Source organism: Esox lucius, chromosome 12 (genome assembly GCF_011004845.1).
Source record: "Esox lucius isolate fEsoLuc1 chromosome 12, fEsoLuc1.pri, whole genome shotgun sequence".
NCBI lineage: Eukaryota > Metazoa > Chordata > Actinopteri > Esociformes > Esocidae > Esox > Esox lucius.
Window position 1 is genome coordinate 26,354,909 of NC_047580.1, and position 17,331 is coordinate 26,372,239.

At 45.9% G+C, this 17,331-nt stretch overlaps 1 protein-coding gene across 3 annotated transcripts in view; it reads left to right on the forward strand.

Annotated features, from left to right (window-relative positions):
* The window catches only part of plxna2 (plexin A2), a 224,199-nt gene that overhangs the window by 153,326 nt on the left and 53,542 nt on the right, over positions 1–17,331 (forward strand). For all 3 annotated transcript variants that reach the window (XM_034295893.1, XM_034295894.1, XM_034295895.1), the window contains exons 11-14: positions 124–220; positions 573–772; positions 10,852–11,003; positions 15,603–15,720. In XM_034295893.1, coding sequence (XP_034151784.1) covers positions 124–220; positions 573–772; positions 10,852–11,003; positions 15,603–15,720 — 567 coding nt within the window. The remainder of the gene's footprint in view (positions 1–123; positions 221–572; positions 773–10,851; positions 11,004–15,602; positions 15,721–17,331) is intronic.

Below are 17,331 nucleotides of genomic sequence, written 5' to 3' on the forward strand. Positions count from 1 at the left end.
CAATCTCTCTTTACCTCTACCAATCTCTCTTTACCTCTCTACCAATCTCTCTTTACCTCTTTATCTCTTTACCAATCTCTCTTTACCTCTTTATCTCTCTACCTCTCTCTCTGTCTTATGCAGTATCTTTATGATGGAATGAAGATCAGTGAGTTGCCAGTAGATTTCTCAGTGGTCTGGAACGGCAACTTCATTATTGACAACCCTGATAATATACAAGGTAACACTCCACACACACACACACACGCACGCTTGTATTTGTTGACACTTTTTACCAAGACATAAATAATATTTCATGTCTATGATAAATCATCTCAGCTGGATGCCAGTGCCTAAACACTCTGTACCTCAAATAGATGGAGAATAAACAGCAATGGTTTATCTGTCCCTAATAGAAACATCTTTCAGCCAATTCAATAATCAGGGAATGCCGTACACTGCTTCACTACACAACCCTGTTCATTTGTCAATCTAATGAACACTTGTCAATATAAAGTTCTGTTTGAATCCAATGCTGTTTTCCCTTAGCGTCACTCTACTGTATGGCTGAGTCATTGTCCTCTGTCATCCAGTTCACCTGTATAAGTGTGCGGCCCAGAGGGACAGCTGTGGCATGTGTCTGAAAGCCCAGAGGAAGTTCCAGTGTGGCTGGTGTAGCGGTGAAGGTCGCTGTACCCTGCGCCACCACTGCCCACCCATCAACCCTTATACCACCCGCTGGCTGGACCTGTCCAGCAACAATGTCAAGTGTACCAACCCACGGATCACAGAGGTCAGTTATAACACACACGCACAACACAGCGCCCCTCGACACCGTCTCATCTCTGGTCCTTCACCACTAGGCATCTATCCGTTTTAGTTTTCAGTTGTCAGTGTCCCAGAAGCTATGTTGTAATATGCGTCTTCCTTATTAAAAAGTGCAGCTGCATCAAGGCTTTCTGTCAGGTCTGGTGTACCATTTATCCGTACATAGTTTTCTTTCTACTTAGATCAACAGCTACCCACTTCACAATAAAGGCTTGTTTTTGCCTGCATTGCATCCATACTGTTGATGCCTTCTCTATTTTAATTGCTTATGCTTCTCATAGTCTTTGGGCAATGTAAACTAATGTTTCCTATTCCAATGAAACTCTTCAAGTTCCCCTAAGTTGAATTACGTTGAAACAAACTAAATCCCCTAGACCACGGCGTGGGCAAACATTTTGGCTCAAGGGCTACAGTAATTAAAAAATGTATAGGTCTATTATAATTCTCTACACACTTTGGATGTAGTTTTAGATGTTCAACATTTGCCATCTCTGCCCTGGGCCCCTGCCTTGCTTATGGTGCTGTACTACCATAGCTCTCTCTCTCTCCCACTCTCTCACTTTTCATCTGTCTTCCTCTCTCTTGTCCTCACTCTCTTTCGCTCACTCTCGCACATAATCAGTATGCATGGAGGGAGCATCTGGTGTTTATTTTCATTGAAGAACATTGAAGTGAGTTTGTTGTGTGTTGGTGGAGAAAGGCTGCAGCTCCGCTAACCTTCCCCAGCGCAACAAGGGTGAGGGACCTGAAACACTCTCATTGTGCCTCTACCCCTCCTCTCTCTCTCTCTCTCTCTCTCTCTCTCTCTCTCTCCCACTCTCTGTCTCTCTCTATCTCTGTCTCTTTCTCTCTTGCTGTAGTGTTTCCTGTCTGTATATGTGCCACATGAGACAGTGTTTAGAGATGAGTGTATGCTTATGCTTACCCGAACTCCCGGCTTAGAAAGGAAGTTCCATTTCTGTTTACAGTGTAGCACACTGTTTCAACAGAAGCAGAATAGGCAGCAAGCCTCCAGTAAAGTAACTGTCCCTGGTGTAGTCTCACTGACACAACCCCGTCGATGTGGCAGATTATCAGACCTTAAGTGCATTATAGTAAGAGGAGAAGCAGCTATTGATTTGTATCATGACAGAACCCTCTCTCATCCAGTCACCCAGGCACCCACCTTACAGCGTCGCCCAATGCTGCGCCTGTACTCCGTGACAAGAAAGCGCCTGTTCCTTTGATTTCCCCCCAGAAATCTCTTATGTGTGCCGAGGTATCGTTTCCATGCAGCTAGTGTGGTGGATATACTTGTCCTGGTGTCAGCGGGGAGTCTGGGCTGGCGGCTGAGAGCTGCCTTGCCACTGGATTTAATTAGGTTTGGTAACACACCAGTGGTCTGTGATCAACCTCCGGATCCCAGCACATACCTGCGCATGGATTCATTAGGCTGGACTCTCCCTCACCACTTATTCACATCTGACCTCAGCCAGTATGACACGACGGTGAAGTCGTCCGTGATTGGCTGTTCTGTACTCTGATTAGCCGGGCTATGCCAGAGGGAACAGGATGAGGGTCTTCTCCCCTCCTACCTGATCCTTCTCTGTTCCTTGCGTTTCCCATCTATATATCTATCTATCTATATTTCTCTCTATCCTTCTGTCTCTTTCTCTCTGTCTCATTATCTCTCCCTCTTTCTGACTCTCTTGTCTTCTCACTCTTCTTTCTCTCTGTGACTCACTCTAGTAAATGATTTTAGACTCCTGTGTATCTCATGTGCCCTCTCCGCTTGTCATTCTGTGCACTTTGAGACAGTGGATTGTGTGTGTCTGTGTGTCTGGACTAACAAACAAAAACCCTATGGGGACATACCTATATCGTTCAGCTTCCCGTTTTCATTAGTATACTGAGTATTGTATGTGATTACTGAGTGCTGATCTCCATTCCTTACTGAGTAGATTGGTAGAGAATATCAGTAAAGAAAGGAGCTTAGGACAGACACACAGACTGGACATACACACAGACACACACAGACTGGACATACACACAGACACACACAGACTGGACATACACACAGACACACACACAGACTGGACATACACACAGAGACACACACAGACTGGACATACACACAGAGACACACACAGACTGGACATACACACAGACACACACAGACTGGACATACACACAGAGACACACACAGACTGGACACACAGAGACACATACAGACACTGACAGACAGGGACACACACACACACACACAGACTGGACACACACACAGACACACACAGACTGGACCCAAACAGACACTCACAGACAGGAACAAACACAGAAATGCCGACCAGTCGCTTGCATTTGGCACTTGTAGAGTTTAGAGGGTTTTTCTTCATGTTTCCACATAATGTTCTGTACTCTCCAACCCCCATTTCTCTCCCAAAAATGACAATTCCTTCCAAACCACTTGACTCTTTCCCTTGCGGGGTGAATTTTATGAATATATTTCGTTTTGATTGTATGCAACAAAGTCCCAATCAGGATCTGATTTGTATACATACATAGATATTAGTCTACATTCCTACCAGAAGACACTCCTTGTGAATAATTTATATTTCTATTAAGTACCGTGCCTGATGGCCCCCCACCACGGCTAAGGCATTAATATTAAACAGATATAAACCCCCTGTAACAGCAGTGGAAACAGAATCACATGAAGCTGGGGATTAAAAGAGGACTTGAAAGGCATCATGGGAAGATTGGAAGAATAAACTCTCTCTGTGCTGGATGATTCTTCCTGTAAAATATGAGTTAGAATTGTCCTATACAATATGAGCTGGATGATTTCTATACAATTATCTGATTGTGTCCTATGCAATATGAGTTGGATGTTTCCTGTTCATTGAAGCTTGATGTGTCCTATACAGTATGAACTGGATGTGTCCTATACAGTATGAACTGGATGTGTCCTATGAAGTATGAACTGGATGTGTCCTATACAGTATGAACTGGATGTGTCCTATGAAGTATGAACTGGATGTGTCCTATACAGTATGAACTGGATGTGTCCTATACAGTATGAACTGGATGTGTCCTATAGAGTATGAACTGGATGTGTCCTATAAAGTATGAACTGGATGTGTCCTATACAGTATGAACTGGATGTGTCCTATACAGTATGAACTGGATGTGTCCTATACTGTATGAACTGGATGGCAGAGAGAATATGGCTGGTATAGATCTGTTTTAGAGGTGTGTACCTTCTGGGGTCTAGTCTCTGGTTCAAGTTAATTCAAAAATCATTGCATAACTACTCCTCCCTCTCAGCTGGCCGTGAAATGTTTTGCACAGTTCATTTAGACCCAGGCAATGGCAGGCACAACACATAGTTGTTCAACCAAGCAAGACAGGCATCTAAGCCAACACACATGCACACACTGTGGAAATGGACACACACACACAAGCAGAATTGAAAACACTTCTGAATAAGTCATGTTACCCTGGTAGAGGCCATGGGACCCCCTCCCCGCCACAGAGCTGTATCCGTCCCAGGTGTGTGTGTGTGCGTGTGTGTGTGTGTGTGTGTGTGTGTGTGTGAGCAGCTGCATTTCCTAGTGAAGATAAAGGTCTATTTAGAGAAACTCACTGAAATTCAGTCATCCACAAATACTCCCTCAAAAGAGCATGACTCCCTCCATCACTTCCTCCTTCCCTCTCTCCCTCCCTCCCTCTCTCCCTCCCTCCCTCCCTCCCTCCCTCCCTAACTCCATCCTTCCCTCCCTCTCTCCTTACCTACCCCAAATCATTCCCTTCATCCCTCTCTCCCTACCTCCATGCCTCCCTATCTCCCTCCATTTGTCCCCTCATAACTCCATCATTTTCTCCCTCTATCCCTCGCTACTCCCTCTTCCTCACTCTCCTCCTTCCTCTTCTCACTCCAGTGTTGCTCCTCTGTCTTTTTCTATTTCTCAGGTGGCTACAAGATGTTTGAAGGTCTATAAAGTATTTAGTATGTAGTTTATTCAGCAAGAAACATGTAGCACGTGGGATTTTATAAAGCATATTCAACACTAGTCGCAAAGAAATCTAACTTGCTTGAGCTACCCTTGAAAACCCTAATTGAGCTCTTACTGTAGGTATGGGTGGAAGCTGTGCCATTTAAAACAATAGGAGTGGATTGACCCAAAGACATTTAGAAGCTACTCACGCCAATACCATATAGTAGCTTCACAGGTAACGGTTCTAACATTTTCACTTTGTCGTTTTTTTTTTTTTTTACCTCAGACTGCCTAGTTCATGTATAATCTAAAAACAGCTTTTATCTGAGGGAGGGTTAAGCTTAAAAGACAGTAACAGAGACAGAGAGAGAAATAGAAAGCTAGCGCTAGTGAAGAGGACCGAGTTATATCTGCCATTATAATATGATACAACACAGCTCAGTCTTCCTCTCCTTTCTTTTCATCTCTCTCTCTGTCTTCCAGTAGAATGTCATTGAGCTTCAGACATTCTGTTCTATATCCCCCTAAAGCTGTAGCACAGATTGCTTTTATTGAGTTTGGCCTGTAGATAAGCACCACTTTACTAACCATTACTAAACATGCTGTATATCAATGTCAGGCTGGTCAGTTCTGGCCATTCCTCCATTTTTCTTTATTTATAATTCTGTTGGGGTGTCATGATCCTCTGTCTCTTCTCTATGGTTCATCAGTAGTGTTAGTGTGTCATGATCCTCTGTCTCTTCTCTATGGTTCATCAGTAGTGTTAGTGTGTCATGATCCTCTGTCTCTTCTCTATGGTTCATCAGTAGTTTTAGTGTGTCATGATCCTCTGTCTCTTCTCTATGGTTCGTCAGTAGTGTTAGTGTGTCAGGATCCTCTGTCTCTTCTCTATGGTTCATCAGTAGTGTTAGTGTGTCAGGATTCTATGTCTCTTTATTTATGTAAACAAACCACAGTGTACCAACTCTGACTTTACTGGGAGTTATTGCTCAAACAATCTGGAGTACCTGATGATTAGGCCTTTTTACTTGCCTCGGGAGTTTACATCTATTGTTGTTACAGCAGTCTACATACCCCCGGATGCTAACGCTAAACTAGCAATAAAAGAACTGCAGGCTGCCATTAGCAAACAGCAGATGGAACACCCGGATGGTGTTTTTGTAGTTCCATCAAAATGTCTTGTGCCCCACCAGAGGAGACAATACACTAGACCATGTGTACACAAACATCCCGGAGGCTTACAAAGCCATTCCCTTCATCCACCTGGGATAGTCGGACCATATTTCACTCTTCTTACTCTCACAGTATTTACCCCTCATTAAGCCTGTGAAACCATCAGTGAGGACAGTCAAAGTGTGGCCAGAGGGGTCAGACTCACTGCTACAGCTTCAGTTTCAACACACAGACTGGAGGGTTTGCCATTCAAGCCACCCATGACCCCCAAATACGGACATTGAACCATACGCTTCTTCCGTTCTGGATTACATCAACATCTGCATCAACAATGTCACCACTCATAATCAAATAAAGACCTTCCCCAACCAGAAACCATGGATGAACAGAGAGGTCTGACTACTGCTAAAGGCACATGGTGCTGCTTTCAGATCCGGCGATACGGAGGCCTGCTGCGCATCACGGGCCAACTTGAAAAGGGGCATCAAGATGGCAAAAAATTACCACAAACTGTGGATTGAGGAGCACTTCAATAACAACTCCGAACCCCGACACATGTGGCAGGGCATCCAAGCCATCACAGACTACCTGCCAAAGAACCCCACCCCCACAGCCAGTGACGTCATTAAATCGGAACTCCACCCAGACGACCCCCCCCCCCTCAGACAATCCACCGCAGATGTGTTGTCTGCACTGAGCAGGGTGAATGCACGCAAGGCTGCCGGTCCTGATGGCGTCCCCAGGCGTGTGCTCAGAACATGTGCTGGGCAGCTGGCCGAGGTCTTTACTGACATTTTCAACCTGTTACTGGCCCAGGTGGTTGTTCCAATGTGCTTCAAGAACTCAACAATTGAGCCAGTGCCAAACCAGTCAACTGTGTCTAGCCTGACTGACTTCTGACCTATCGCACTCACCCCCACGATCATGAAGTGCTTCGAAAGACTAGTTCTGGCCCACTTTAAGTCCTGCCTCCCCCCAACACTGGATCCCTACCAGGTGCCCAGCTCCCAGCCATTGTGGACCTTCAGCACAAGCGGTGTCAGTGCAGGGCGCGCGGCATCAACAGAGAACCTTCACATCCATGCCTTTAACTGTTTGCCCCAGGTCTCTTAGTTCTTGCACCAGCAGGCTCAGGAATAGCTTCTTACCATCTACTGTAACCCTGCTGAACTCTGTGACCCATCACTAACCATACCCACCCGCCCACATCCTAGTACTGCCTCTCAGGGACCTTGCAGAGTTAGAATTGCCATTTGTACTTGCATTTGCCTCATTGCACAACTATTCATACGTTTACTCAATGCTTGTTAATTTGGACATTTTCTGCCCTACCCATTTTGCCTTCATTGCTCATTTGATTCCCTCTCTCTTCTCTATGGTTCTTCAGTACTGTTAGTGTGTCACGATTCCCTGTCTCATCTAATTGACAACTAGAATGCCAAAGGTCTGCAAGGCTGTAATTGCTCTAAATGGAGGATTCTTTGGAAAAAGCAAAGTTTGAAGGACACTATTATTTTTTCTAACCTTGTCAGTGACTATATTTCCTATTTATATTGCTGTATAAATACATTGTTGTCATACAATTGGCACAAGGTTAGGAAGCGCAGCTACGTTCCTCCAATTTCTTTGGGACAGTGTGCACAACAGCCTATCTTCTCTCGAATGAGAAGACCTCTTGCTACTGTGATTCACTGTCATAGCCAACATCTGACAGGATTTGTGCAGAAGATCCAGATTTCCTCTCTCCACTGTCTTATCTATGGTTCGGTGAATCTGCACTGGCTGTGAATTATCTACTAAAAAGAGAGTTCCCCTTTCTCTCTCCTCATAACGGTTACAAAAAAATAAGTCCTCCTCTCAATGTAGGTCAGTGTCACAGCATTTCCCCTATATCTCCCCCTGTGTCACTTCAACCAGTCCTCTACTGCTCCTTCTCAAGGCCGTATCTAGTGGCGTGTGTTAGGAGGCGTCACTTTGCATCCCGCTGGCCCAGCCTTGACATCCCTGGAGCTGTGTCTGAGGGAGAGGGAGTGGGCATGTTTGATCTGGCTGGGGGCCTGGCTGGCTGTTTTCTGGGAATTACCCACTATTGACACAGTGGGACAAAGCTGTTCGGGCAGCGGCGCTGTCCTTAAAGGGATTACACGGGGAGCGTGAAGCTGGGGATAGGGGGTAGTGGGGGGGGGGAGTAGTGTGTCACCGAGCCTGGGGGTAGACGTGAGGAGAAGAGGCAGGACTGGAAATACCCTCTCTATCTATCGCTCAAATTCACACTGAGTTCCTGCTGATGAGCCACTTCCCGGTCTCTCTTTGTTCATTAGGAGATGAGTAGCGTGTTACCATGAAACTGCTGATCTGAAATCAGTTCCTAGGGACTTTTGTGGATATCACCACATTGTTCTCTGCCTCTCAGACAATGCCAGGGTCAGACGAGGAGTGTGTCTACTCTCCAAGTCTTTGAGGATACGTCTTGCATGGCTTTGAAGAAACGTACCAGACAAAGAGATATTTACACTCATCTGCTGAATCAAGCCTCAATCTGATAATTGCTTCATGGTTTCATGCACGGATTGCAGTTATTTAATTTATATCTCAGTATATATCATGACCGGCTTGTCAGTGGAAATTATGTTACAGCCTCGGGCTAGAAGGAAATCTCAGTGCAAATTCAGAACCCACCATACATCACCACACTGACTGGAAATACTGAACCCAACATACATCATCACACTGGAAATACTGAACCCACCATACATCATCACACTCAAAATACTGAACCCACCATACATCACCTCACTGACTGGAAATACTGAACCCAACATACATCATCACACTAGAAATACTGAACCCACCATACATCATCACACTCGAAATACTGAACCCACCATACATCATCACACTCGAAATACTGAACCCACCATACATCATCACACTCTGACTGGAAATACTGAACCCACCATACATCATCACACTCGAAATACTGAACCCACCATACATCATCACACTTGAAATACTGAACCCACCATACATCATCACACTTTGGAAATACTGAACCCACCATACATCATCACACTCGAAATACTGAACCCACCATACATCATCACACTCGAAATACTGAACCCACCGTACATCATCACACTCGAAATACTGAACCCACCATACATCATCACACTCTGACTGGAAATACTGAACCCACCATACATCATCACACTCGAAATACTGAACCCACCATACATCTTCACACTCTGGAAATACTGAACCCACCATACATCATCACACTTGAAATACTGAACCCACCATACATCATCACACTTGAAATACTGAACCCACCATACATCACCACACTGACTGGAAATACTGAACCCACCATACATCACCACACTGACTGGAAATACTGAACCCAACATATGTCATCACACTCTCACTGGAAACACTGAACCCCCCCCTTCCTCATCACACTGGAAATACTGAACCCATCATATGTCATCACACTCTCACTGGAAATACTGAACCCCCCCCCCCCTTCCTCATCACACTGGATATACTGAACCCATCATCCATTGACTTTCACACCAGCTCCCCTGTGGCTGCCACGCCTTCCAAAGTGGCAGAAACCTTCTATCACTCAACCTTCTTCTGCTTGCTCACACACTGACTCTCACACGCTCACACTTTCCGAGGCATTTAACTTCCTCCATTTTTTATGTAACTATCCATAAGTCTTTTGTGATTGCTGCAGTCCTGGTCTGACATGGATATATTTAGCCAGGCCTCTCTCCACTACGTACCCTCCCCCCATACCCTGCATGCGCAAGCAGCAATAAAAAATTCATCTATTCAGGCCCTCAGGCAGTGCAGTGACACACTTACTTTACATCCAGAGCAATTAATGTCCACTAAATCTAGATTACAATGCAGACACCCCACTGGGCTGGCAGTAGTGGCACCCAGAGGCAGAGCGTGGAGAGAGGCGCTGTCACGTGGCAGGGCCGGGCCGCGGCTCGGTAAGCGGGCACAGCTTTAAAATGCCGGGCGCTCGTGTTGGTTTTACTTCCGCCTGCGTGCTCAGTAATAGCATATTGATCGTGTACATAGAGGCTGTGACTTCACACATCGTCGCCTGTCCCTACCTCCTGCTCTCTCCTCTTCAGTGCTTTCATCTTCCCATCTCTGCTTCCTCTACACACACACACACACACACACACACGAACACACACACTGGACAGCAGCCAGATCCTACCCTTAGAGGGGCTGTGCAGCACAGAAGGCAGCTTGCTTCCCACAGCCAAGGTCATGCTGGGCGTCCATATTGTATTTTATTACAAGGTGGGCTGCACTGAGAACTAATACAGCTTCTGGTAGATTTACTGTGGCATAGCAACAGCGGCGTCAGATCAGGGAACTAGGCGGGTATCCAGAATGTTAATGCACCCTCCAGGTTTTTATGTTTGGCCAAGTTCTTTTCTCTAGGTTGATTAATACATAATTCATGCTCAGTGTACTACTGTCCGGTAGATTAGAGGAGTGACCCGGCAGGTAAGGTCTGTGTTAAAAGGTTGTTTTTTTTGTGTGTGTTGTACGTGAAGTGACATCATACTTCCAAGAGTTCCATTAGTCCCCTCTGTTCATTGGGCTGTAATGTGGTTACTTCATACCTGTATTGTGATATGTGTGGTTGGGGTCAAGAGGTTGAAAAGGCTTTCTATTTTTGTTCAGACCCATACAGTATGTAAGGGCTGTCTTTAACTTGCAGAGATACAGAAATATAATTCAATATTGTGACTGTCACAGTGAAATCTGTCAGGGAACACCATAAATCTATAGGTTGCTACAGTGATTTATTTAATAAACGTATGAATGAACCTATTTAACCTCCAATCCCTTCTGTCCTCTGCAGGTTACCCCAGTAGCAGGCCCTCCAGAGGGGGGGACCAGGGTGACCATCCACGGTATGAACCTCGGCCTGGCGTTCAGCGACATGGAGAACAACGTGGAAGTTGCTGGGGTCAAGTGTTCGCCTATAGAGGAAGGTTACATAATCGCTGAGCAGTAAGTCAACACCAACACAGAAGGATAGTCAGACAGACAGGTAGCCTGACAGGCAGACACAGACAGGCAAGCTGACAGACAGACACAGACAGGCAAGCTGACAGACAGGGAGGCAGCCTGACAGACAGGGAGGCAGGCTGACAGGGAGGCAGGCAGGCTGACAGGGAGGCAGGCAGGCTGACAGGGAGGCAGGCAGATGGGGAGGCAGACAGACAGGGAGTCAGGCAGACGGGCAGGCAGGCTGGCATTCATAATGTACAGACGAACCTACATTGATGTATTCTGGATTTGCCTTTACCCTCATTGTGTTCTTTCCCACGGTGTATTGTCAAAACTGAGGACATTCCTAGCCAATTAATCAATTATAGTATTGAAAACTACGTGAATGGAAACATGTTCTACTGTATTGGAATCATGCTAGACTATTGCCTCGAAATAGTGAACTTCAATGGAGAAACCCTTTATTGTCATCATATCAAAGAACGTCATTTGAAAACATTACTTAAAAACAGCAGACTAATGACCAGTGAGACAGGAGGAAGAGCCAGTAAGTCAGTAGACTTATGATCTGTGAGACAGGAGGAAAAGCCAGTAAGACAGCAGACATATGATCACTGAAACAGGAGGAACAGCCAGTAAGTCAGTAGACTTACGATCAGTGAGACTGGAGGAACAGCCAGTAAGTCCATAGACTTATGATCAGTGAGACCGGAGGAACAGCCAGTAAGTCAGTAGACTTATGATCAGTGAAACTGGAGGAACAGCCAGACATTTTGTAAACTTATGATCAGTGAGACTGGAGCAACAGCACATACAAAAGACATCACATAGACCTCAGAATCAGCTGCATGCAAGACAAAGGTCTGTGTAACACATGCTGACAGCCCCCAAACACACACACATGCATACAGTACACATACATGCAGACACATGCACAAGTACAGGCACAAACATAGACACACACCTGCAAGTTTACTCAGAATTATAACTGGAGCTGGGCCCAAACTCTTGGTCTGTTGTTTTTCAGAAAGATACCCACATCAGACCATGCACACACACACACCCACACACACACACACACACACACACACACACATACATAATCAGTCCCATAACATCTGTGTGTGTTTACCTTTGTTTACTTTGTTTTAATTGTCTAGTGCAGCAGAGAGCACGTTAAGCCTGTCCCATAACCTCACACTAATTGTCAATGGCCCACGTTGTATAATTGGCTGCCTGCTGTCTCCCACAGATACTAGGTACAGCTCAGTCAGAATGGGTAAGCCAGGAGAGCAGTGCAGTGTGGATACCTTTCCCTCACCTAGGCTGGGGACTATAGACAGTCAGACCTCAGACTCGTATTGGGCTCTTCCTGTATTCCAGTGCTCTGACCAGTCTTCCCCTGCAAAGCTGTACTTTCCGCGTCTGAGACTTACTTTTGGCATGCCGCCGTGCTCCCCCGCATTCTGACCCTGAGGACGGAGGAGTGGCTTATGGGTTCCCTGTCGTCACACGACATGTGTAACTCCCCCAGACGGAACCCTGACTTCCTTCCGTGGAACACTCCAATAGAACCCCGTCATGCTTCATTGGAACTTTCATGCCCTTCGACAGAAAGTGTAACCTTCCACTGGAACCTTCTCTGCCAGTCCGTGAGTCATGTGCTGAAGAGGAGGTGGCGGAGCAGACAGAAACCTGTGTTTCAAAGGGAACATATGGACTGACAAGCACTCTGTCAGTCTTGTCTCTTGCCCCCATCTGAATGGAAGGACAGCAACTCAGAGTCAGTGGGATAGAAATCAGTTTCAGGTTGGCAGGCAGCCTGCCGTGACGACAGAGTGGAGCAGAACAGACTCCTCATTAGGGACGTCCTTAACTCCTCCGCTGGCATCCTTCTGCCCACACCCTGAATACAGTGGAACACTGCACTCGTGCTCTGCCGCAGTGAAGACGCCTACTAGTATAGTTCAAACGCACTTCAGGTACGTCTCACCCAGACGTCAATGCGAATGAGGCAAATGAGATGAGTTGTGTTTCAAGCACAAGACATAGGAGTCCATTCAACAGGGAGTGTGATGTCACAGGCTCCTTTGTGACTGTTGTTTGTGGTAACCAGTGGTTGTATTCATGGGACTGTTGACTGTGTAAGTGGTTTGGGAGGTCTGGCTGGTTCAATCCAGCCCTGACTGACTGAGTAGACTGGTTTAACTATTAATGTACCAAAACCCTGCAATAATTGTGAAACAATGGCAGTTCCACTATGTGGGGAAATGATGTCTGACCCCATTAGGGCAAAGGCTAGTTTAGGCTTAGGGGTTAGGTTTTGGTTTGTTACAAATGGGTTAGAATATGTTTTAGGGTAAGAGTTAGTGTTAGGATTAGGGATAACATCATATTTGGTGTAACAGTTAGGGTAAGAGTAGGGATATTTTTTATTTTATGGGAATATTATGTTGGGGTCCACGTTAAGATAGTAAATCAAATGTGCGCGTGTGTGTGTTTGAAATGCTCTGCAGGCCACTGGCTGTAGGGGATCATTTGTCTGCACTGCAACGGTCTGACAGCAGTTTAATCCGATTGGGACGCTGCTCAAGTGAATTCATTTATATTGCAGTGTGAAAAGTGTCAGAGGGAAATTAGAAATTTGGCTGGAGAGCAGCACTGCTACGGAGACTGAGAAATGCAGACGGGGCCTGGCATAATGCTGGTCATAATAGTTATGGATTCCATTGGTAAAGTACTTGAAATAAAGCGGAGGCAGAATCAGACACGCCCCATCAGCCAGTCAGTTCTCAGCTCCATTAGTCCTGGTCAGAATGTTTGGTCTGTTCAGTCAACAGACTCTGGTTGGATCCACATTGCAGTGGGGGTCACGACCTGGGAAATCCCCAGCGGTTGCTGTTTTGTGTAATGCGGGAGGTACTTGTCTCGCCTTGCCAGACTTTGTAGTGTCGTGTTCACAAGATGGAGATGCGCTTTTGAGGGGATGCTGTTGATGTGGTCGGCGTGCAATAGGAGAAGCCCTCTTGATGAAGGCAATTAGCCAGGCACTACTCCTGGGTATCAAGCCTCTGCAGAGACCCTTTCCTCTGTAAGGGGTTGGTCATTGTGGCGGAAGTAAATCCTGCAGGAATCCTTCTCTTCTATCCAGCCAGGTGCTCTCTGAAGTGTCATTAGTTGTGATTCAGGTGGTCAGTGCTACAGAAACCCGCCAAGTCTCACTTTCTCCTTTTCTCTCTCTCTCCTTTGTCTTCCTCCAACTCCCAACAACACAATTTATTCTTTTTTTTTTTTTAGAACTCCACACAAGTGTCAATCGATAGGCATCCTGGTTTTATTATGTCATTTAATCTGGCCACCTGCCGGCGGAGGGAGGCACCTGATCGCGGCGTATGATAAAGCTGTATTGATCCGCCACGGGGCTTCAGCCGTGGTCCTCCCTGTGATTTACATTCAGTGTTGCTACGGCAATGCTGGAGCTTGATGTTCACAGCCGGGGGCTTGTTGGTGGAGGGATATTTATGATGTGTAGTTCCCCCCCCCCCACTCCCCAGGACATTCTGGGGCCGCTTCTAGAAGTGTGATGGGTCGTGGCGACTAGAAGAAGAACACAGTTTAAACGCTTTATGTGGCAAGGTGTCCGGTTCAGTTGACCTCCCTGCCTTGGATATGTCTTGTGAAGCAATCTAAAAAGCCAGAGAGAAGAGTACATTGATAAGGGAGAAGGAGATCAATACTGAGGGAAGGAACATACTGATCCTCCTGACTTCAGTCTGGCTTAAGTCTGGCTGACAACACTAATGTGTCTTGGTCCATGGACAGAATCTGTTAGTGTTTTGAATACGGTATTTTGAGCCTGTTTTAATCTGCTAGAGATTGTGCTTTGTTTGGGTAGTGTTTGGGACTATACATGGCTGGTTCAGGGTATTGTTTGGGACTATGCCTGTCTGGTTCAGGGTAATGTTTGGGACTATACCTGTTTGGTTCAGGGTAGTGTTTGGGACTATACCTGTTTGGTTCAGGGTAGTGTTTGGGACAATGCCTGTCTGGTTCAGGGTAGTGTTTGGGACGATGCCTGTCTGGTTCAGGGTAATATTTGGGACTATGCCTGTCTGGTTCAGGGTAGTGTTTGGGACAATGCCTGTCTGGTTCAGGGTAGTGTTTGGGACGATGCCTGTCTGGTTCAGGGTAATGTTTGGGACTATGCGTGTCTGGTTCAGGGTAATGTTTGGGACTATGCGTGTCTGGTTCAGGGTAATGTTTGGGACTATGCCTGTCTGGTTCAGGGTAGTGTTTGGGACTATGCCTGTCTGGTTCAGGGTAATGTTTGGGACTATGCCTGTCTGGTTCAGGGTAATGTTTGGGACTATGCCTGTCTGGTTCAGGGTAGTGTTTGGGACTATGCGTGTCTGGTTCAGGGTAGTGTTTGGGACTATGCCTGTCTGGTTCAGGGTAGTGTTTGGGACTATGCCTGTCTGGTTCAGGGTAATGTTTGGGACTATGCCTGTCTGGTTCAGGGTAGTGTTTGGGACTATGCGTGTCTGGTTCAGGGTAGTGTTTGGGATGCTGACTGTGTGTGTGTGTTTTGGTTCCTTCCAGGATAGTGTGCGAGATGGATGCAGCCCCAGCAGACAGCAGGGATGGACCAGTCCAGCTGTGCGTTGGGGAGTGCCGGCCTGAGCTGAAGACCCGCTCTTCACAACTCTACTCTTTTGTGGTAGGCCATAGAAGTCAAAGTCTATAGATTATGATGACGATGTTTGTTTCCTTATCTCAAATTAACAGGGTTTTAGTATTACAGTAGCTCTTCTGTGTAATTGCATTGCCAACGATGATGAACTTGACTGAACACTGCTGGTTGAACACTATTCATCTCAGTGTGAAGCTGATCGGCCTTGTCTTGAAATGTCACGGTGCGGTGAGCAGCAGCGCCGCCGTGCCAGATATTCTCAGGTTCCCATCACACACAAATGCATCCCGGACTTGTTCTGTGTCACATGTCTATTATCGTTCACACCAGGTCCCTGTTAGCTGATTTGTATGTGTTTAAATGTTTCCCCTCTGCTCCCCACATTGTGGATCATTGTTGTTGTCATTTCGTTTATTGTTACGTGTATTTACTGTTTGAAGGTTATATGTATAAGACGCGTTGTCGCACACTTATTTCATTCAGTCAATAGTTACAGTTTTCCATTCGTTGTTCGGTTTTTTTTGTTTGTTGAATAAAACCACGGACGCGAGATATGCCTGCGCCTGGTTTTTTTGCTCACACAGCACCACACGAGTGACATGAAAGCCAGAAAATAAGATGTGAATATCCAAGCATTGAATTGGTGAGGCTTTCTGCTGATTGTTGAAATACTGAATAGTCAGTGGTAGTTGCCAAAGTGGTGTACAGAGTATTAGCCATGAAAACATGGATGAAAAGTGTAGTCAATGAAGTACAGTGGGGAGAACAAGTATTTGATACACTGCCGATTCTGCAGGTTTTCCTACTTACAAAGCATGTAAAGGTCTGTCATTTTCATCATAGGTACACTTCAACTGTGAGTGATGGAATCTAAAACAAAAATCCCAAAAATCACATTGTATGATTTTTAAATAACTTATTTGCATTTTATTGCAAGACATAAGTATTTGATCACCTACCAACCAGTAAGAATTCCGGCACACACAGACCTGTTATTTTTTCTTTATGAAGCCCTCCTGTTCTCCACTCATTACCTGTATTAACTGCACCTGTTTGAACTTGTTACCTGTATAAAAGACACCTGTCCACACACTCAATCAAACAGACTCCAACCTCTCCACAATGGCTAAGACCAGAGAGTTGTGTAAGGACATCAGGGATAGATTTTGTATACCTGCACAAGGCTGGGATGGGCTACAGGACAATAGGCAAGCAGCTTGGTGAGAAGGCAACAACTGTTGGTGCAATTATTAGAAAATGGAAGAAGTTTAAGATGATGGTCAATCTCCCTCGGTCTGGGGCTCAATGCAAGATCTCACCTCATGGGGCATCAATGATCATGAGGAAGGTGAGGGATCAGCCCAGAACTACACGGCAGGACCTGGTCAATGACCTGAAGAGAGCTGGGACCACATTAGCTGGGAAACCATTAGTAACACACTACGCCGTCATGTATTAAAATCCTGCAGCGCACGCAGGGTCCCCCTGCTCAAGCCTGCGCATGTCCAGGCCCATCTGAAGTTTGCCAATGACCATGGGAGTGGGAGAAAGTCATGTGGTCTGATGTGACAAAAATAGAGCTTTTTGGTCTGAACTCCACTCGCCGTGTTTGGAGGAAGAAGAAGGATGAGTACAACC